This window comes from Amphibalanus amphitrite, unplaced genomic scaffold, assembly GCF_019059575.1.
Source record: "Amphibalanus amphitrite isolate SeventyFive unplaced genomic scaffold, NRLGWU_Aamphi_draft 000064F_arrow, whole genome shotgun sequence".
Taxonomy (NCBI): domain Eukaryota; kingdom Metazoa; phylum Arthropoda; class Thecostraca; order Balanomorpha; family Balanidae; genus Amphibalanus; species Amphibalanus amphitrite.
Window position 1 is genome coordinate 165,800 of NW_024881560.1, and position 23,455 is coordinate 189,254.

Consider the following 23,455-nt stretch of genomic DNA (forward strand, 5'->3'; position numbering starts at 1 on the left):
TGGCACAGTGTTCTCACCTTGGCGCCCTGTCTCGTGCAGTAGCGGGTGAGCGCCGAGCAGAGGCCGGCCGGGTCAATGGTGCCGTCACCCGGGGAGTACAGACAGCCGTACATGTCGGAGGTGTTGAGCAGGGGGTGAACCTGTGGGGTAAGGGTTTACGATCAACGAGAGGAACACCTGTGGGGGTGCGCCTCGGGTTGGCATTATGCGCTTCTCAATGAAACGTTTGCTGTTTCAATGAACAAAATGCAAAAGAAGATGGGCATAATTTGCCTCTTATCCTGTCAAACTGAACGCGACTATATCAAATGAAGAGGCACAGTATCACAACACGTTTACAGTATTCAAAAACATTGCACGTGAAAAAAAACAGGTTAAGAAGGGTTCAAAGCATTTAAACGCTCATAATTAATGTTTAACCCGCGCCCTGGTGGGGGGGCTATTTTTTGCCCCCCTCCAGACTTTTCGATATATCTCCAGAACCGCTGCGCCGATCGTCACCAAACTTTCAGTACCCTCCCGGACATCAATTTTACACATTGTGACCAAAAATTTTTCCAAAGGCTATGATAGGTTGGCCGGAAATGACGTCAGAGTGACGTCATGTTCTGCCGTTTTCGACCCAAAAAAGGGTTTCGCGGGAAGAGCTGTCAGGCCTATAGCTTTGCAAATACAGAAAAATGATAAGGACATAAAAGCTGTAGATTGGACAGGGCTACAAAACTGCTATCTCGGATTTTTGAAATTTTTGGATTTTGACCCCCAAAAATAAAAAAATAGATTTTTTGGATATACTAATCGAAAAATCCAAAAAGTTTTTTGAATTTCGCAAAAACCGGAATATATGTGATAGTCCTTACCGCCTTCCATCCACATACCAAATTTGAGATTGATACCTCCTTTTTTGGCGAAGTTATAGCGAAAAAACTGTTCAAAATTGATGACGTCAAATTTTCAAACTCAATTTTTAGCCATTCTAGACCCCGTAGCGCAAAACAAAGACCACCATTAGACTCCCCGTGACGAGCTGCATCGAATCAATACCCAATTTATGCAAAAATATCAACTTTAAAATTTGACCTTTTTTGGCCTGACCTTGACCTGACCTTGACCTGAACTTCACCAGAAAGTGACCTAAGCCGTACCTGATAGTCTCATAACCAACACCATTGAGTTGGAAATGAAAAATTGGCCATAAAACATGTATCACACAACCTTAGTAAAGTTGGGCTCATGTGACCTGACCTGTGACCCTTGGTGACCTGACCTGTGACCTGACCTGGTATTGCTAGTGACCTCTAATAGCAACATATCTACTAGGCAACTGACGCCCTACCGCTGATTCTCGACAAAATGCGTTTTCCTCGGTGTTATAGCGCATTCCCTAGAAGACCCGTGAACGGTGAAACATTTCATCTTTGACCTGACCTGTGACGTCATCGGTGACCCCGAGGTCAATGAAATTTGGTTCCCTTCGACAAATTTGACAGGCCTTTCGAACGCCGTTTGAATTTTGCGGATCCGTCCAGTAGTTTCGGAGATACGAGGGGGTGGCAAAAAATAGCCCCCCCCCCCCACCAGGTCGCGTTATAAACAGACCCCACCAGGGCGCGGGTTAAGGTCATTACATCAAATTGAAATGAACATCCAGTAATCAGCCCACAGCCTGCGGTGGTGGCCGGCGCGGTCATCACTGATTATACGTCAGCATTAATTACCGAGCCTGTCTCCGGCGGTATGATGCTATCCAGCCTGCAGACGCAGCTCAAAGGTCGGCCGAGCTCCCGCCGAGCCGATCCGGTGGGGTCAACGAGTGGGAGGGGAGGGGGAGGGGACAGCACAGCTAATAGCCGGCTTAGATGCCGCTCTGGGAGCCCACCTGCTAATTGGTTCCCGAAATACGAACTGCCTCAGAACGCCGGCTCGTGTCACAGGAGATGAAAGCGACGGAAGCCGACCGGCCGCGTCAACTGAACGGGTCACAGGGGCGAGACGTGCACCTCCCGGGGTCACTGAACGAGGACGGGTCACAGGGCAGCGATCGAGCGACCGCTGAGACAGCCGCCTGCCCACCCGTGTGCCCGCGCCCTGCTCCTGTGCAGTTTAGCTCGGTGTCGAGTTAATGATGCCATGTCGACGTGGCTCCTACTTGTTGAACTGCAGCGCTAACGGTGCAGCAGGATAGAGCAGCTCCTGTCCTCTGCTCGGTGGCCCTCTCTCGGGACAGAGTGACGGAGATTGGGGGACTGACGACAGGCCTTGATTAGGACTGTGGACTCTGCTGATAATAACATTGTTTACTTCTGTTGATAATATGTTTACTAATGTTTACGTGCAGCATGTCTTTAGTTCTGTTATAGCAGAGGCAAGTTAGCTTCAGCCGATGCTATTTCAAGGTGTCGATAACGAGGTATTATGCCGCGTACTCATGCTATTCAGTTGTCACTGTATCTCGCATGCATCAAGGCAATGGCCAAAAACAAGTAAAAATGCCAATGCGATATGCGCACGGCTTGCAACCATTTTCCACCGTCTCCACCATCATATTTATTTGTAATATTTCTTTTTTCTGTAACCAAACCGGCACTTCAAAAGTTGGCAATGAGCCGCGCCAGATGCACATACATATGTACCACGTCATGTGTATATGCCAGTGTCACTGGGTCTGTTGTATCGGAAGTGCAGACGTCCTGTCCACTCCTCCAGCCCGCAGTACAAACTGGATATAGCTGGTTACTACTAGTTCTATCCGCGCCTGTATAAACAGTCCGCACGATGAACGGTGGAGTGAACCCGTCAAATGGTAAAACGGCCTGCACAGCTCTCCGAACAACAGTGTGTTTATTTAACTTGTCAGAAAAAATTAAACCCAGCGAGCATGCGTGCTGTGTACTGTGTGCTGGCTGTGTACTGTTCGGATCAGTTGAATTGGGGTCAATAGGAACATAACTGTTAGCGCAGCAGCATGTAGTGTATCAATACACATGTCATGCGCACATGTTGATCTCGTGTGTCTCACTCTAGCTCGTGCCTGTCGGCGCTCAGACCCCTGCCCTCCAGCAGACCTCCTAACGGTACTCCGGCCTCTATCGGCCCCGGCGGCCGTCAAACGGCCCGAACCGCGCCGCGCTCCCATCTCATAGCCAGTTTCGGGCCCATTTCAGTAAACAGCGGCGGCAAGAAGACGGCGTAACACCCAGCAGACAACTGAATCGGACGGCGGCGCGGCGCTTACGCGGCGTAAGCGGCACATTCAGAGCGGAGCGCGCAAAGACGGAACAGTCTAGAGCGAGCAGCAAACGCTGAACCGTGGTCCTAGACAAAGTTTTGCATGCAGTTGCTTATTTTATAGTGAGCTCCAAAATACGGAAGTCGGAGCGGCAGTCACACTGTCGAAGATTGAGGCTTCGAAGAAATAAGACGGAAGAAGTATTTTCCACGGAATTCGAAGAAACTCGCATTTGGGCCGATCAAGGATCAGCAATACGAGTTTCATAGTGCGTTTGCGACACTTCAATGGCCGGCAGCGGCTGTCACACGCTGATAACCGCTGAACGGTACGCACAACACACAGCCGAGCCGAGTGAAGCGTTTGAGATCCCTGCACGGCGCGGGCTATGGCAGAGCTGCGCAAATGGTTCAGGACTCCTAGAATGTTTGTGAAACGCAAAATGTGCCAGTTTAGGAAGGACATTTCTGACAGCAATTGTCGGAAATGGTCCACCACACAGCTACATTTCATGTGACAGACATGTCATCCGTGAAATTCGTGTCGCTGTCAGCCTCCATCAGCTGCTGCCAGCAAACAAGAAAACAGGTCCTTATTTTTGTTTCATAACATGCAATCGGGATGCCGAGCAGACAGCATCGCGACAGCTCTGAAATAAGATCGACACGTTTCTGATGTTTATCGCGTTAAGTGCCCTTTCCAGTCTCACATTTAACAAGTCGGAAAGCCTGGTGGTTTCAGGTTTGTTTGAACAGAGACACACGTCAAATGGCTCGGTTGTGTTTATATTCTGACTTTCAGAGGCGCGCCGAAATTCACAGCGACCGCTATTCCGGTAATGCTAAGGAATCAATTAAATATTCCGCAGAACAAACTTTCGCGACAGTGGAGCGCCATCAACTAGTGCGCGCTCACTAACCACACAAGTGCGGCAATCGGCGCCATTCTACTTGGCCGTTGCCAACTCCTGCACAGCAACACCACCGAATATGGCCGTACAGGCGGTCAGGCGAAAGTGTCTGTTCATTAGACCCCTCCATTACACTCAACTTCCCACTGCGCGCCTAATCGACCAGCTTAGCCTGCCTTTGACCGACCTTTATATCTCTCTAAATGTATCTGTGTCTCCATTCAGCCTCGCCTCCTCGAGTGATCCCGCTCCCCCTCGCCTCCGTGACCCCTAACTGACCTTGTGGACGTCTGAGGGTGCGAGCATCTGGTTCTCGATGCCCAGCGCGCTGCCGATGGTGCTCAGCCGGCGGTACTCGTCGAACCGCTGCCGGTTGTTGGCGATGAACAGACCGCCGTTGTTGATCCAGCCGATCTCCATGCCCGTCTCCTCCTCGAGTCGCGGCATCTGCGCCACCATGTGGCCCAGCAGGGCGATCGAGGTGTCGCTCGGCCGCAGCCGCCACACCAGGCCTGAAGGGTGAAACGGGAGAGATAGGGTCACAGCTGCCACACCAAACCTGACCAGAAACAGGAGAGTGAAGTCATAGCCGCCACACCAAACCTGACCAGAAACGGGAGGGTAAGGTCACAGCCGCCACACCAGACCTGTTGGGTCAGGGAATGTCACAGCCTCATGATTCTAAGGGGTCGATTAGTCCACTTGACATTACTCTTTGCCAACAAGCCGAATGGAGCAGCAATCCCCAGACTGCAGTGAGAGATCGCTGAGTGGCGGATACGTGACTGAACAGGATACGCTAAATGCTATTACGTAATGGAACGCTGTGACCTAGAGCTCTTAGTGACCTCAACAGATAATTGGACTCAGAACCAGTTTAGTGCCTGGCGAACACGCGACAGCAGTTAACGCTGGTCTTTGGTGACCAATAAAAAAGCGTTTCAATCTACAAGAACATATAAGAAAGGTAGTTCACGGTCAGAGCGAACAACTAGGATCCTACAGCAGTGCCCTGTTCAGCTACCATTCCTCCCGTCGAGCGCCCTTCCCCGTCACCGCTCCCGCCAACAGCGTCCCGTTCAGTCGTCGCCTTAGTGCGGCTGTGAATCGATCAAACTGTCCCGCCAGCTGACAGCTACGCTGCTCCGAGTAACCACTGACCGGGGAAGTGCCGTTGACCACAACTCCATGACCATGGACACAGACTCTGAGCTTGTTCAGCATGTCTAGCTTCCGTGATCGTATGATCTCTCCGAGTCTCTGGACGGCACCGAGCTAGTTAATTGATAATCACTCAGGCTGATTTGAAGCATTTTGCAGAACTTGTCAAACGGTGCCGCTCCCATCATAATCGATCTGTCAAGCTGCTAAATCCTCATCAGCGGTATGCATTCGTCCCGGCATTGTAACAATTGATACCGCAGGACCTCACCTGCCGTGTGCCACGTGGTTCCGGCGGTCAGCGAGTGTTTCTCCAGCAGCACAGTGCTGGTGACTCCCATCTTGGCCAGGTGGTACTGGGTCTGGCAGCCCAGACTGCCTCCACCTGCCGGCGACAGAGAAACGAAAATCACAATCAACCGTCAGGATTGGTCATCAGAGCAACTGTCAGCAAGCCCGAAAGGGACAGCATATTGTCCCGTTTCATGTAGGAGTTTTCTGCACTCCAGACGACAAACAGTGTCGCCGCTCCTCTAGGCTACAGCGAGCACAGTCTGTCGTCATTCGCTCGACACGTGCCGCGCGCGCCATCATTAAACTTGTTGACGCCGAGCCCCGTCACGCTACCGTCTGCCGCAGCACCCCGGTACGCCCGTCTTCATTTCCTCCGACACGTCTCCTGTCCCGTTATTCCTTACTGCTTTGTTTTTGTTGGTTAGTTTCACTCAGATGTTACAACACTGAGTTCTTCAAACTAATGCGATTGAATAAATATGCGAGCATAAGTATGACAAATATTACTCCAAAAAATTCAAATAAACATTTAAAACATGAAAACCGTACGTGAAATTTTCATTTGTAAAGGATTTTTTACGACTCTTCCAAGTTTAAACATGCATTGAGCATTTGTTACGTAACTGCCATATATCTTCCAACGGCATATTAGAAGGCCAAACGTGAAGAAACTTCACCTCAGAACGCAATTTGTGTCGTTTGAAGTAGTTTTGGCGCTGTGACAACAGTGCCAACTCAACTAGAAGACGATGAGCGTAAGAACAAGTAACCAGAACCGAGGTGGTCTGTGGCCTGTGGGTGTGGGCTGAGAGGGAGCCGGACGAGTCTCCCGGACTGTCGTGCGGTGGTAGGAGGGGAGGTGCTGGGTTCTCCCAGTCCTCAGTGCGTAGGTGAGAGGAGGGCTGGGCTGTCGAGTTCCGGATGACACGGCTCACGACAGAAGGGGACTCCGCCGGCGGCTGCTTCGTTAGCGACGCGACTCGTTAGCGCAGCTCTCCGCCTTAGACGAGGGTGGGTCGAGGGAGGGGGTGAACGAGCCGGGTGAGCCCGCCCAGCTCCGACGTTCCGCACATAACAACAACGACGGAATCCCCCACACCGCCCGGTTTCTGGAAATGTTTGCAGCCTGGTAGGCGAGTAAATCATTTGGTTGTCGGAAGACACGTCCCCGTGTTGAGCAAATGTTGTCCACCTGGACATAACACACACACGTTGCTGGGTCCTGAGCGTGTCTGAAGAGGTGGCTGGGTGCGAACAGCTGTATACGGCACAGGAGACAGCCGGAGCTGGCACGAAGGCTCACGCGATGTCATCGTGTCAGGTCCGGTATGTGACATGGCCCTTCGTTCACAAATACGTGGTTCTTGCATCACGAGCATGCATGGTTACGTAAGAACCACTTTTGAAGTTTTGTTTCAAATAGTTTCATGTCTGCGAATATTCAACAGTACAATCAAAAAGAGGCTTTTTACTGCATATAAATGTTTTGGCTGGCTACTAAAGCCCCATATGTCACTAGAGACTAATGTTCGTTCCCCACTCTGCAGCCGAGACAGCATGAAGTCTTTGTCAGAAGTTTCAGCATTTACGGCACCATTCGAATTTCTGTTATAAATGGTCGTATTTTCGTGAAAACAACAACCATAAGCCTTGTGTGTTGGGTTGAAAACACGCGTTTACCTCTCGATCTCGCCCAGCAGCCGGCCGAATGTTTGCTCCGTTCCAATATTTGGCAATAAACGAGGGCATAAAATGGCGTAGCGTCGGCTGCTATTTTGATTACCGGCACGCAGGCGCCGGCTAGCGTCCGGTTAAGGCCACTAAAACACAGCCTGTTCGACCGAATAGTCCCACCGGCTCTGTAGAGCACCGGTGCAGCACAGCTCAGCATCGCCCCAGCACCAGCCCAGCACCGGCTCAGCACCGCCCCAGCACCAGCTCAGCACCAGACCAGCACCTGCCCAGCACCAGTCCAGCAGCACCATTCCAGCAGCGGCCAGCACAAGCCTCGGAGCCACAGCAGTCGTAGAATCACAAACAAAACACCGTCGGCGGTGATAAGTGAAGAAGAAAAAAAACGCTAATGCTCAGTCTTTGCAGATTAATGAATGCAGGTGTTTGCTCCTGGTTTGAAGGCAAGTGCATTGGTATGCAGTTTGAGCCACTAGACAAACAATTGCTTTGCCTGGTAAGAATCGGGGCTTGTGCGAGTTGGGAAGATGTAAAGTGCCAGGCAAAATTGAGGAATGTCGCATCATTGGTATGTTCCCCTTAGCCTGCACCACCACTCATTTAGAAATAAAACACTAGCAAAAAGCATACCAGGCCTGGTATGCTTTTTGCTAAAGAGAGAGAGAGAGAGCTAGAGAGATCCATCCCTGGCTAGGGAGCGTTCGTGCAGCTATATGGCCCATCGCGCTTTCTTACACTACGCAAGCTGCTCTGCAGGGGTGCACTAACATTTACTATTTCTGAGAATCCCTAGCGGTGTGATCGGTTATTTACCGATGTTCGAGGAAGACGTGGGCCAGTTCCGAGTCTGATAGGGATGGGTCTCTGGTGTCCCGAGTCTGCGACAATGGAAACTGGCCGCATGGCGACAGGACACGCTGTTACCGAGCGTCTACCACACCGAGGCTGGGTAACATGGGAGTAACATGGGAGACTGTCCGCGATCAGCTAAAGAGTTTTGAACAAATGCATTTTATGCCACAGACTACTCGGTTTTGCCTTTTTTCAATGATTATAATGAAATCATACACTACTCACTAGCAAATTTATCACGCAAGTTAAAAAAAAAAAAAACTTATCTTTCGGCGAAGCGTAGATAGCAACGAACTGTCGTGAATCGACAAGTAGGCATACTCAAGAAGAAGTGACATGGCCCCAAAACTTTCCCGTTCTCCACAGCGTTTGCCTCTGTCCGTCCGCAGCGTTGCGCTTAACCCGCGCGGGGCTGGGGTCTCCAGCCGAACGCGCGGGGCTGGGGGGGGGGGGGTAAATTTTACCCCCCCCCCCCTGTTATCTCCCGAACTAATGGTCCGATTTGGAAAATTCAAACGCCAATCGAAAGCTCTCATCACGAACTACTAAAAAACATGTACTTAACTTAAAGTTTGAGGTCAAGGTCAAGGTCAGGTCAAGGGTACAAATTGCAAGTTTCTACAGTATCGGCCTTGCACCGTAGTTGCCGAAGAATGGAGTCATGGACTGAGACTGATCGCCCAAAACGTGTTCTTAGGCTACCAAGACAATATTCGTTGCATACAATATCATTCAGAGGTCAAGGTCAAGGTCAGGTCAGGTCAGGTCAGGTCACCAAAAAACAAAATATAGAAAAGGGCATGTGCGACACATGTTTTATGGGTCATTTTACTCATAGAATTCAATAGGCACACTCAATAAGTGATTTGGACCACCTCTGGATGAATTTCAGGTCGAGGTCAGGTCCAGGTCAGGTCAAGTGAGGTCAAATTTTGAAGTTGGTTGTTAAGGCCTAAAAAGGTGTCTATCTGATGCAGTTTTTCACGGCGAATCGAAGGGTGCTATTTTTGTTTCCGTGCGAGGTCTAGAACTTCCAAAAAAGTCATTTTTCAAAAATTTTGTGTGTCGTGACGTCATAAAATTTTGAATAACTCCCACATTTTTGAACCGATTCTTCTAAAATTTGGTATGTAGGTGCACATAGACCACTTCTCTGACATATATTCCGGTTTTTCCGATAGACTCAAAATTTTGGATTTTATAATGATTTTCCCAAAAAAGTCAGTTTTTTGAAAAAATTTAGGCCAAAATCCAAAATTTTCAAAAAACCGAGATAGCCATTTGATAGACAAAGTAAAATTACGTATAACCTTTTTTGTTACGTCTTGATTCCTTTAAAAATGAAGATGTTAGCGGCGTTTGAACTTTTGCCGTTTTTGAGGCGAAAATGGCGAACATGACGTCACTAAAACGTCAATTTCTCAAAAATTTTCCGACGGATTTCGCTCAAATTTTCAGGGAACGTGTCAAATTGATGTAAGAAAAGGTACTGAAAGTTTGGCGGCGCTGCGCGCCGCCGTTTTTGAGATATCGCAAAAATTCGCGAGGGGGGGTAAAATTTACCCCCCCAGCCCCGCGCGGGTTAACCCGCGCCCCGTATAGGGCTACCGGCGGACCCTACCACTCGTAGGGGGGGGGGGTGCGTTTCGGCCCCCCCCCTAAGATCTCGGAAAGTTAACGGCCGATTTTCAAAATTCAAACGGTGTTCAAGACAGCCCCACCGATGAACTACCTTCTGACCAAATTTCATTGACCTAGGTCAAACCGATGACGTCACAGGTCAGGTCAAAGGTCGGATTTTCACCGTTCACAGGCATTTCAAGAAATGTGTTGTGAAATCGAGTAAATTGGTAAGTTATTGAAAACCATCGATGGCACATTGTTCGTCAAACACATACTTCGCTATATGAGGTCACTGATACCAGGTCAGGTCACAGAGGTCAGGTCACTGGGGGTCACAATATGAAAGTGTCGTGTGATACATGTTTTATGGTCCATTTTACATGACAAATGCGATTATGTGGGTCAGGCAGCCTTTGGGGCCAGCTTAGGTCACGTTTTGGTGAAGGTCAGGTCAAGGTCACGTCAAATTTCAAAGTTGATATTTTTGCATAATTTTTTTTTAATTATAAATTTAGTCCGAACCTTTTGATGGGAAGGATTCACAAGGACAGAGCCACCGCTAAGCGAAGCTTGTTGCGGTGACCCTGCCCTCTACCCTCCGATCGCGCAATTCCAGTTCTATGGCAGAATTTAGAGTCCAAAGTTTAACGTGCGCACATAGCCGCGCACGGCCGGTCCCCTCACTGATTTCGCCTGGCTACGGCCTGCCACCAACCGCAACCATACCTGTCAGGAGGCCCATAAATGTCAAGCGCCCGTCGCGCTTCGAACCCGGACTGTTGTAACCGGGAACGCGTGCTCTCACCACGCGGAGTCCAACGCTCTAACCAACTGAGCTACGGGACCGGCTATTGGGTATTGATTCGATGCAACTCCTCACGGGGAGTCCAATAGTGGTCTTTATTTTGCCCTACGTGGTCTAAAATTGCCAAAAATTGAGTCTGAAAATTTGACGTCATCATTTTGAACAGTTTTTTCGCTATAACTTGGCCAAAAAACGAGATATTGATCTGAAACAATTTGGTATGTAGATAGAAGACGGTAGGTACTATCACATATATTCCGTTTTTTTCGAAACTCAAAAACTTTTTGGATTTTTTTGGCTAATATATCCCAAAAATTGCTTTCTTTATTTTTAAGGGGTTTAAACTCAAAAATTTCAAAAATCCGAGATAGCAGTTTTGTTGCCCTGTCAATTTCACACCTTTTATGTCTTGATCATTTTTCTGATCATCTTCTGATCATTTTCAAAGCTGTAGGCCTGACAGCTCTTCTCGCGAAGGTCTTTTTTCGGTCGAAAATGGCAGAACATGACGTCATTCTGACGTCATTTGTGGCCAACCTATCATAGCCTCTGGAAGATTTTCGGTCACAATGTGTAAACTTGATGCCCGGAGGGGTCCTGAAAGTTTGGTGGCGATATCTCCAGCCATTTAGGAGATATCGACGGAAAAGTACAGGGGGGCCGTTTCGGCCCCCCTACGGGGCGCGGGTTAACTGAGCACCATCTGAACAGGGCTCCAGCCTCTGATAGAGCCTTCTGAACACGGCGCTTCTGATGGCCGCCACCAGCGGTCCTCCGATGGCACCGTGTTGACTAACGCGCTGTCTCCGACCAGCCGGAGCCCTAGGTGATTGCCGCTACGACGCATCTAATGTGAAGTGATCGCAACACGGATTACTGAGGATGGAGAGAGTGGGGCTAAACGAGGCAACGAGCTCGAAGATGTGGAGACTCAGAGAGGTACAGTTGCGGATGAAACGGAGACTCTGCAAAGGGAATTAAATGGAGGAACAAGCAAGCTAGGGAAGGGCTGGCAAACAATAGAGAGCGATGTCCCGTCGTGTGATTTTTGTAAGTTCTGCGCTTGGTATAGGTCGCACAACATCTAAAAGGAAAAATTATCAGGAAGGTGGCTGTTCTTTGACATGCTGTACTAGTACGGTCGTTACAGTGCACGGACAGTCACGCCATACAGACGTCACGCGAGGTACAGATGACGTCATCCCATCACCGACTCACCAATGATGACGACATCAGCCTGCTGGGGCACGGAGACGGGTCGGTGGATCTCCTTGTTGGCGAAGCTGGTGTCGTAAGGTACCCCGGAGAGGCCGTCAGGGCTGGCCGGTGGGGAGTGGTAGGCGCGCCACGAGGCGGGCAGCACCTGTCGACAGGTCACAGGTCAGGTCACGGGGCAGGTCACGGGTCATATCACGGGTCAGATGACGGATTAAGCACAGAAAATCGGCTCTTAACCCGCGCCCTGCTGGGGGGGTGTTTGAACAACCCCCCTTGTGTTTTTTTGCGAATATCTCAAAAACGGCGGCGCGGAGCGCCGCCGTTTTTAGTACACTTTATCATACATCAATTCTACACACGTTGTGAAAATTTCAGACCAAGGTCATTCAAGGTCAGGTCACCAGGTCACTTGAAGTGACCTCACCTCATAAAAAGTTTCAATGTCTATCATAGCTACACCGAGTGACCGATCGCTTTGAAACTTTCAGCGATTGCTAAGAGCAATAGCATGTACAAAATGTATATCTCAGAATTTTGATATCGATGACCTAAGGTCAGGTCAATTTTGCGACCTCCCATTATAGGGGAAGCCGGGGGAAGCCCGGCATAGTAAGCTCTTTTTCATTTTTATTACATACCATACGTGCTGCATAAAATGTTGATTTCCTATTAGCTAGCTAAGTTCATTGGCCGTGTTTTCCCAAAAATTCGGTTTCGTGGAATAAGTATAAGGTTGAGAAAATCGAGTTTTAAAAAAGTGTTGATTTTTCTGGGGTAAGCCCGGCATAGGGGTAACGCCGGCCACCTCCCCAGCGCTTTACAACGAGTTGATGAAACCATTATGTGTCTTCCAAATATTAACGGAAAGTGAAATGTTAAGGTACTGATTAGCTCTGGACATCTTAGAGTTTATGTCACTACTGGTATTTTAGCTAGCGTCTACCACATCCTACAGTACAGGTCGATGAAAATCGTGATGCAAAATTGACAAAAAATGTGTTTTTCAAAATTCCTTAAAATTTATTTTTCTTTTTACCTTAATGCATCATATTGCATATCATTCGACTCGGCTGATGAAGAAGAACACAACGACACCATTTTTGAAGCTCTAGCTTCATTGTCTGTCGCGTTATCTGCAAAAACGTAGTTTGACCCTAGTTGACCTTAAGTGACATGACTGGCTTTGTCTATGATAACTTGTTTATTTTCGAAATTTATCTTTGATCTAGGTGTAAACCAAACCTGCTCAGTACCTATTATCTCATGGAAAACAGTGGTTTAGTGGCATTGCTCTCGGTTGGGGGTAAGCTTGGCCACTCGCCCGGGGTTACCCCAATGTGCTAATTTTTATTTTAGAACAGCGATATTCGAAAAAATGTCATACTTAAGCCAGCCTGCCTCGTCACCCCTCACTACAAACACTTAAACGGTCCTTACATAACATTCGTATAAATATTAGTACTGTATGGTATAACATTAACAGTGCAACATATCTCACTTTTTAGCTAAAAACCCTTAAAATATCATTTTTGCGCTATAACTTTAACAATATGCAATTTTGGTTAGCCTTAACTTGTTTGCTGGCGTTACCTTAGCTGCCACGCTGAAAGGACAAACAGTTGAGCATTTTATTGTGAATAATTTAGCCGGAAACGGGGTGGCCGGGCTTCCCCCGCGCCCGGGCTTCCCCCGGCTTCCCCTAAGTCAATGGGAGAAAATTGAAATGCGCCTCTTTTGGACGAAAGACATTATAAACACTCCCAAACACTGAATTACAAGTGGTTTAGACACAATGAACATGAAAATGGTGTCCGTGACCCCTGTTTATGCCCTGAGGTCATCTTAGGTCACGAATGGTACCTAACAGTTTTTCGCAAATAACTTTTGATAGAGGCATGCTTGAGCGATGAAAACGCCTTAGATGTGTTCAGCTCGACGATACGGATCGACTGATATGCAACATGACCCTTTCCGGTCAGGTCATGACCTTGACCTGAGGTCAAATTTTCAAGTTGACCTTTCAAGGTCAAGTTATAGTTCATTCGATGCGTCTTGACGAGAGGAACACGACGCCGGTAAAAGTAAGCTCGTACAAGGCTTGGGTCAAAAGTTATTGCAGAAAAACTGTTTCCGAAAAAAACGGCTATTTTTGCAGTTTTTGCCCCCTGCAGGCAAAACCGTTGACGTTAGGTCAAATCTGAGAAAATTACTCAGAAAGGGCGCTAATAGGGCTATCGAATGCGCTTTTCCGCGGCGCTGTAGCTCTATTGGTTCCCGAGTTATGCGTTGGCTTCTTGGAAATTGTCGACATTCGACCTGGAAATCGGCGAAATTTTGCCTTCAATGACCTCTGGTGACCTGACCTTTGACCTGACCAAAAAATTGACTGAAGTGATTTCCTCATTATTTTTGACGCTCTTTCGAACGCCGCCTTCCGCGTATCGCTACGTGGCCCAGGAGCCGAGTTAGAAGGGGGGGGTGTTCAAACACCCCCCCCCCCAGCAGGGCGTGGAAATCCAGGACCCCCAGCCGGGCGCGGGTTAAAGTACGGGTCTCACGGGTCAGACCAGGTCCTAAGTCAGCGGGTCAGTTAAAGAAATGAAATGACGGGCATAACTATCGCGGTTTCACTGGCCTGCGCATGACTCATGACCACTCTTACTGCATAAGCCCGTCGCTCGATGCCGCTGCCTTATGTGGGCCTAATAGACGACAGTTTAGTTTATTTATCGCAATATTATAAAGACAAAACGCTTACATACATATTACTATACATACTATGCGAAAACATTAAACATTCGGAATGATTGGGCTATTCCGGTTGGAACGATGAAATTTCAAGGGGAGATCAAAATGATCGTTAAGTCATCTCAACGACGATACTCCAAATGATCCCGCCAAATGATAAACAAAAACCGCCCTGAAGCTGTTGTAGTCTCTGCGGCGTTCCGCCTCACTGCTAGGTAGACTGTACCGCAGCACATCCGTGCAGTGCGGAACAGCAGAGTTCCGCACGCTAGCGCCAACCACAGAAACTGCAACGCCGTGAATGCCATAACACCACACAGAACCGGTAATTTGAGTTCTACTGCACTTCACTCACTATGAAAAAGATCTCGTTTATCAGTAACCATATTTTCCTACGACTGGGCAAAAATCACCATCGATGCGCTAGGGAAAGGTAGGGGAGGGGGCGCTACTAGAAATATGTGATAAGATTAAGAATGACATTCAATGATCGGATGTTTTCGGATAAACTTAAATAAATTGTGCGCATTAACATGCACAGTGTAATTGTCAGACCAGCGTATATAAATGAATCATTTTGACTATCCTATGGTGTATCGAATAATTACTACGTCAAACACGTCAAATAAGTTTTCTTTTTTTTTAGATCGGCTCATGATGGGGAGCAGATATGGGCATGGATCAGAGAAAATGTGTTTAGGATCAGACATCAATAATGATGATATCGGATCCGATAGGATCATAGATACTACAGCTCTCTCTCTCTCTCTCTCTCTCTCTCTCTCTCTCTCTCTCTCTCTCTCTCTCTCTCTCTCTCTCTCTCTCTCTCTCTCTCTCTCTCTCTCTCTCTCTCTCTCTGTTGTTGCCAGATCCATCAGAATCATAGATCCGAACCAATTTTTTGCCTACAGGTCCGGTGAGATCACATATTTTAGGTACATGTCTGCTGGGCTGATCACGGTATTGGTCAGGCGGCAGGCCACAGTGATATGTGATACGAGACAATCACTTTAAAGTTATACTGTTTGGCCAAATCAATCTGAGTTTGACATAGCTTGGGAATATGTGGTCGTCAAAACAACTATCATTGACATCATATACATTCACACAAAATACATGAGATATGACTTCCAAAAATGATAAATTAGTGACAGATCCATAGCTGCAGTCAACAAAATATTAGATATCTATTGATTAGATGGAACAGTTTATCCCACCTGTTTGTTCCTCGCCGCTTTCTTCCACAGATGTTGCAGCCGCGCAGGCTTCATTCTTGTGTGACGCTCCGAACTTGGTGTGAGCCGCCGGCGGGATGCCCGCTCAACTGACCCGATACTTCACGGAGGTCGGCTTATCAGTGTCCCTCTACTGCCCGGTGACTCGGTACTGGCCGGTCCACAATTCAGCTAGTTTCCCTCCCAGCCGACAGGGCAGTCAGCGGGTGCCGTCAACGAACTCGACCTCACGCCGGGCCGACGGGGGGTGTGTCGTCGTTGGCAGCGCCGCCGCCGACGAAGGAATGCGACACAAACGCTATAATTGAAACCTACCGCATACGAATGACGTAGTTTATTTAACAGAATGGAATCGTGTTTCGTGCCTGGGTAGTTCACTTGCATACGTAAGAGCAAAGAAACATTTAGATAGACTTAGAACTTGAATTATAAACGCCTCAATACGTCTTATAAAACCGAACTGTACTTACAGTTATGATACAGGCCCGAGCTGCAACGCGGTCCAATGTGGACTAAACTGGACAAATCCAGTTTGAGCTGACCGATTCCGGCTAGCAGCTAGCCCAGTCCGGTCTGTTGATAAATAACCGGTGGGGCGGTGTTTGAGATCATGTAGACCTGTTGCGTTGTCGTGTCGGTGTTACTAATACTCTGTTGAAATGAATAATGTAGGTAATCAATGCCCAGTGAATGTATCGTTGTTTATGAATGCTGTGAAAGGCTAATAACTGATCATGAAAACAGAAATAAGCTATAGGTCGCGACCCGAGCTGTACTTGATTTATCTCTACATCAGATGTATATACGGCCCTCAACTAGTGAAATATTTATAATACTAGTGAATGAAACAAGTGAAATATTTGTATCTATGCTGCCGCTCCCTCCCCCCAAGCAAATTGTCTCTATGTATATTGTATATACCCCGCCAGCCGGTCTCGGACGGCATCGCAGGGGCCCCTCTCGAGCTCCGAACAAACCGCAGATGGCTGGGTACACTGACCTCGCTATGACAGTGCACATACTGACTGAATAGAGGTGTGACAGTGGTGTTCGCTTGTGAATATTGTAATTTTGACTTAGTTTGACTTTGGCTCACTTTGACACGTAGGTACTACGTTGCAATATAAATGTTTTCACCGCAAATTTTAAATTGAATTTGTAACAACCAACAAGGATGTCGTGCAGGAACTTGGAGCCGCCAGAACTAGCGAAGATACAATATTGGACAGAGTCTGCAATGATGAATGTGAAATAATGAATTTGGTGAAGTTTCGAGGCGTTCCTTTCCACAGGTCTAAGTTGGACATTTTATTAAATGACGTTCCACGTCCTAGCACAGGAAGCCCTGTTGAAGTCAGTGAGGTAGCTCTATCCGGAACTATTCAGGAAAAACGCCTGGTTTGTTTGTTTGTTTGTTTGTTTGTTTGTTTTGTTTTGTTTTGTTTTGTTTTGTTTTGTTTTGTTTTGTTTTGTTTTGTTTTGTTTTGTTTTGTTTTGTTTTGTTTTGTTTTGTTTTGTTTTGTTTTGTTTTGTTTTGTTTTGTTTTGTTTTGTTTTGTTTTGTTTTGTTTTGTTTTGTTTTGTTTTGTTTTGTTTTGTTTTGTTTTGTTTTGTTTTGTTGGGTCAGGCCCTTACGGTTTGACAAGACGATTTCGGAGCCGGAAAAATGATAGGAATAATTGGGGGAGACATTGGTCTGGGCAGACACCCATAGAGAGTCGCCGGGGCTGAGCCCGTCCGAATGGACAGGCCGACCAGCCCCCCAAGCACTCTGCACCCGGCTACGGGGTGCGCTCCCTCGGGAGCATGGCGGTGCCGCTCCAAGGAAGCAGCCTGCATGAGATAAAGGTGCCTTCCAGCCCGGAGGAGGGTTGCGGCGTGGAGGAGGATTTCAGTAATCAGTATCCTGAGGATAAAAAACGACGGAACGGAGGCGCGCTCGCCAGCACGTTGTGGGTCCTGAAGTCTCTGTCGGTTCCCGCGCCTTCCACCAGCAGCACCAGTCACTAACACCTGTAGCTGCATGGCCTGGCGACAGGCACTCAGACGTGGTCTGGAGACCGGCGCGGGCTTCAGCAGCTGTTTCAGCAGCGCTTCGTCAATAGGCCGTACCCAACCGTCGTACCCCACACGGCAGCCCAATCGTACCTACTTGTAAACCGTCGTACCCCACACGGCAGTCATGTCCGTAACTTACGTGGATGAGAGCCGAATGCACGCTGGGAGCGTAAACAAGCCCATCACTTAAAAGTTGTTTGTGTTTTGTGTTTTTAGCAACAAGATACTTCCGATTGTGCAATCTATTTTCATTACCTGTAAAGTGCATATTGCATAAGCAATAAACACATGATCGTGCCAATAACCATGATAAGTCAATTCCTGCGCTGGACTGTATCGACAGTTCTAGCCACATGATAAAAGTAGCCGCTGCGTCCCTAGTGACTGGTTTAGTATGCCGCCACCGCCGGCCCCAAACACATCAATCACGACCGGTGGGCCTGTGATCTCCCCGAGGTGAGTGGATTCTGACCAGTGGAGCGGCACCGCCCACCGCCCACCGCCCACCGCCCGGCGCCGAGTCGCACAAACAGAGCCATCCAACAGATAGGGGGCTCACGTGCCGGGCTGTGGCGAGCGCGGCGCCCATCGACGGAGACGCACCGGACCGCGTCCGACCAGGTGTCTGGGGAGAGCGGAGAGAGAGAGAGAGAGAGAGAGAGAGAGAGAGAGAGAGAGAGAGAGAGAGAGAGAGAGAGAGAGAGAGAGAGAGATGTGCCGGGGATGGGAGCGGCAGAGGAAGGCGCCCGGGCCGGCAGGATTGATGTCCAGGCAGGTGTGTTCGGACGGGAGGAGGAGACACACCACGGACGGCATCCATCCGAGAAAATGCCACCATTTGTTGGTCAGCGGAGAGAAAGGGTGGGCGGCGGCCGGGCGCCGTTAGATGAACGTTGAACACAACGTGGACGGCGTGGCGTCAGATGAACATTGGACTGAAAGGTGCGGAGACGAAAACAGAGAGCGAGGGGAAGTCAGCAGGTAAAGAAACACATTCAGTTGTGGTGGGCCATTGAACCCACAGGGTAGAGATGTTAAATTGATCTAAGAGGTGAAAAGAGAAAGGGAAAGAAAGAAAGAAAGAAAGAAAGAAAGAGAGAGAGAGAGAGAGAGAGAGAGAGAGAGAGAGAGAGAGAGGAGAGACTGAGAGCAAAGAATATATGCTATGCAGCCATTAAAATGATGAGCAGGCATATTTCCTTTCACGAAGTAAGGAGCATGTAACTTCAAGAACTAAAGAGGTCTTGCGACAAGTGCTCGCTGTCGTTTCGACTCAAACAGAGTCATTTACCTTCATTGCAGTAACAAATCATTTTCTAACAGTAATCATCCTCACACTAGAAATATATCATGTTGATTCATATCAGGGAACGTTATGCATAATATCGCTGAAAGCTAGGAAGCACGAGGGCAATTATTGTTCGCGAAATAAGCTGCCAAAATGTGCAGCGAAGATTAATGGCGAAATAAAACGCAATGAAGACAGATGGCTTGATTACGTTGTCACCATTGGTGCTCTGATTGTGTGATAACCACTGGCTACGCGCAGTTCCACACTCTGCAAAAGAGTGCTGTTCAGATAACTATTGAGTGCTGGGTAGCGCGCTGCTTTGTGTTAAAAGCTCTCTCTAAATGGACATTTATCAGAATTCAGAAGTTAACGATTAAGAAGAGAGTATAAAATTGTTAGGTATAACGATCTTTCAGCCTATAGTCTGTTCCATATCAAGTTTGCAGCAGTGGCGGATCCAAGGGGGGGGGTCACATGGGTCATGGCCCCCCCCCTTGAGGCCCGAGTGCCCAAAGACCTGCCAGGGGCACCACCGACCTATCAGGGGTATCACAGTCCTGACAGGGGCACCACAGGACCGCCAGGGGCACCACCGGCCTAGCAGGGACACCACGGGCCTGGTGCCCCTGGGCCCTGACAGGACTGTAACGCCCCTGACAAGCCTGAAGTGTCCCCGGCAGGCGGCAGGCACGTGGTGCCCCTGACAGGCCTGAGGCGCCCCTGCAAGGCCGGTGGTGCCCCTGGCAGGCCTGTGGTGTCCATGGCAGGCCTGTGGTGCCCTTGCTAGGCCTCTGTGCCCCTGACAGGCTTGTAATGCCCCTGGGAGGACTGTGGTGCCCCTGGGCCCTGACAAGCCTGAGGTGCCCCTGACAGGCCAGTGGTGCCCTTGCTAGGCCTGTGGTGCCCCTGGCAGGCCTCTGGTGCCCCTGACAGGCTTGCGGTGCCCTTGGAAGGACTGTGGTGTCCCTCGGCCCTGACAAGCCTGAGGTGCCCCTGACAGGCCCGTGGTGTCCTTGTTAGGCCTGTGGTGCCCCTGGCAGGCCTCTGGTGCCCTTGCTAGGCCGCTGGTACCCCTGCGCCCGGAGAGGACTGGCGCCCCTGAAAAGTCTGAAGTGCCCCTCGGCAGGCCCGTGGTGCCCCTGACAGGCCCAAGGTGCCTCTGCGAGGCCGGTGGTGCCCCTGGCAGACCTCTGGTGCCCCTGGCAGGTCTGTGGTGCCCCTGGCAGGTCTGTGGCGCCCCTGGCAGACCTGTGTTGACTGGTGCCCCTGCTAGGTCGCTGGTGCCCCTCACAGACCTGTGGTGCCCCTGGGCCTTGACAAGCTGAGATGCCTGGCTATGACAGGCTCGTAGTGCCCCTGATAGACCAGTGGTGCCCTTGCTAGGCCTGTAGTGCCCCTGGCAGGCCTCTGGTGCCCCTGCTACCCCTGCGCCCGAAGAGGACTATGGTGCCCCTGAAAAGCCTGAAGTGCCTCTCGACAGGCCCGTGGTGCCCCTGGGCCCTGGCAGTCCCAAGTTACCCCTGCGAGGTCGGTGGTGCTCCTGGCAGGCCTCTGGTGCCCCTGGCAGGTCTGTGGTGCCCCTGGCAGGCCTGTGTTGACTGGTGTCCCTGCTAGGCCGCTGGTGCCCCTCACAGGCCTGCGGTGCCCCTGGAAGGACTGTGGTGCCCCTGCCCCTAGGGCTGCTGATGGGCCCAACAGGCCCGTTGTGCCCCTGACAGGCCTGTCGTGTATACTTGCTAGACCTGTGGTGCCCCTGCTTCCTGGCAGGCCTATGGTGCCCCTGGCGGGCCTGTGGCGCCCCTGCAAGGCCGTAGGTGCCCCTGACAGGTTTGTGGTGTCCCTGGAAGGACTTTGGTGCCCCTGACAAGCCTGAAGTGTCAAGGACAGACCCTTTAGACGCCAGGGTCAAGTTCGTCGGACTGACAACGATTTGCTTACCTGATAACGTTCCTGGTAAGTACTCACTGCTCAGCGTCCACAACATATATACACATAGCACATTCATATATACTTGCCTACAATTGGTAAATGTGGTTGTGGCTAAGAGTTAAGATACTGACTAAAAATAAAAAATAAAAAGAAAAAAACTGAAAATGGGGGCACCACCAAAATGAAGTGGACGAAATCCGTTGAGTTTTTAATTTTGGGTATAGGTAGGGGCACCACTTCGATTCATGACCCTCCCCTTGGAGTTTTCCTGGATCCGCCCCTGGTTTGCAGTAGGAGTTTCTTCGGCAGATCGCTCCTCCGCTCCGCTCCGAATTTGCGCTTAAAATGTATGAGCTGTATATACGGAAATCAGACGCTGCTCTCAGCAGGGCACTTCGGCTGCAAGCTTGAGACGGAACAGAGTATAGAACATGACCACTATATATCTAGTGGTAGTATGCCTATATGTAGTGGTAGTATGCCGATATAGTGGTCTATGCCCATAGAACAATTCAGAACTCGCCAAAGAAGCATTTATGTGGTCGAAACTTTTCAAACAATGCATCTTTGGGAAAATTACATACATAGAAAACAGTAGAGTAATTTTTCTTCTTTCCACCAATGCAGCCACCTGCAATACAGATTTATCACACATCCGACACTATGCCCCGCGCTGCTTCCCCGAGGAAAGCGACATTCGCCGCTAAACGACAGGACATAACCCGGACACGGCCGCGGAACGATTGTGGGTTTCACAGATCGGCACGATGTGCCGTTGGAGAAATGTGTGCGCCCACGATATGACCCGGTGGCGGCCATGTAGGACCACCGTCGGCGGACATTTTGCCAGATGTCGTGTCCTTGGACGGTGGAATCTGGGAGCGGTTACGCAGCGACTCACTTGGCCAGTGGAGATATGACATTAAGGATGTCGCTGGCACAAGACAATGCCCGTTTGACATCAAATAAGACTTTGCAAACGTTGTACGACTCATGACGATATTGGTGTGTGTTATACATGATTTACCATACGGAGGAGCAGTGCTTTTGGCGCATGCCTGTGATGTTTTTCATATGTACATTCTTTTCTCTTGCGCGCTTTGAACGTGTTCTGCAGTTACCGTGGTTATCTCTCATTGGCCCAGAAATAACAATATAAAATATAAATCCATTTGGAACTGCTCAGATGATTTCGATACCAGTTCAAAGACAAACTGTTTCGGCTTTAGCGGTTCGTAGACCATTAATCTTGCGTAACACGAGTGTTAAAACTCTGATCCCTGATCTAAGACCTCTGACATCGGAGTCCTCAGACCTCGGACCTCGGCAGCCTCAGACCTCTGGCCTTTGCGCTCCACCCCTGAACTCTGATCTCTGCGTTGAAACTCCCCTTGCATCTGACCTTTCCGTAGCGCATGCTGCCCTCTAAATCCAATTCATTGACCTCTGGCCAGTGGCCACGTCGATGTCCCCACTGACCTCTGCGTCCAGCCTACCCCATAATTTCTTACCTTTATGGACAACATACCCATTGACCTCTGCGTTTTAAGCACCCATGACCTAGTTATATGGACAATGGACATCGTACCCCCTGACCTCTAACCATTTTCTTCTCACTGACCTCCGCGTCTCCCAAACCCATGACCTTTGACCTCTGTGTAGCCACATAAAAGCCACATAAATCAGTGCGACTCCCACTTTGAAGCGAGTCGGTCACCCAGCTGCACAATACATCAGCTCCGCGGCACAGCTGGCCTGACGTCTCCGGAGCGCCATGTGCGCCGTCCAGAGACGCGGACTCATGGGCCAAGGCCGGATCTGTGCGTCCGTCCTCCTCCCCCCCCCCCCGAGGTCATCCAGACATCGGCGCATCTGTAATGCACTCGTCAAAAGAGCAACGCACATATACATGTGCCGAGTGGGTGCGTTTGCTTATTTATGTAGTGGACGGACCGTTGGCTCTCTCTCAAACAGACGTGGGTCTCGGGAAAACTGCGTGCTGCTACAGCTAAACTGAGGTCATCAATCAGCAGCCGAGTAAATAATGGACAGTCGCCACACCTGTTCCGACATTATTGAGGCCTCTGATAATATATTAGGGTGGCTCGTTGTTACTTAGAGGTGCTGAGCCTTGGCGAACGACGACAAGGGCCGCGTAGCTTCCCAGCATGCGTATATAATAAAGTGCTGTTTGCCGTTGTTACTCGTCAGTGTAAATCTTCCGGCTGCGCGTGCACCTGCTTTGAGCATGAGTGCAGATGCTAACATAAGCCTGGTTCATATTAGCTAAACTAATTCTGCGTGGCTGCAGAATTCAAGGAAGCCGCTGCTGCCGGTACGAGCCCACCATCAGCATAAGCCTCTTGCTGCAGTCCTCACTGGAAGCCCATTCGGCGCGGTATACATTTGTC

General features: G+C 49.4%; 1 protein-coding gene across 1 annotated transcript in view; it reads right to left on the reverse strand.

Annotated features, from left to right (window-relative positions):
- Positions 1 to 15,983, reverse strand: part of LOC122378751 (sarcosine dehydrogenase, mitochondrial-like) — a 62,354-nt gene extending 46,371 nt beyond the window's left edge. Inside the window, exons 1-5 of the mRNA XM_043360213.1 lie at positions 15,750 to 15,983; positions 11,785 to 11,929; positions 5,572 to 5,685; positions 4,419 to 4,651; positions 18 to 140 (exon numbers count right to left, since the gene is read on the reverse strand). Of these exons, the coding sequence (XP_043216148.1) occupies positions 18 to 140; positions 4,419 to 4,651; positions 5,572 to 5,685; positions 11,785 to 11,929; positions 15,750 to 15,803 (669 nt within the window). The 5' untranslated portion in view covers positions 15,804 to 15,983. The remainder of the gene's footprint in view (positions 1 to 17; positions 141 to 4,418; positions 4,652 to 5,571; positions 5,686 to 11,784; positions 11,930 to 15,749) is intronic.
- Positions 15,984 to 23,455: the final 7,472 nt, after the last annotated feature.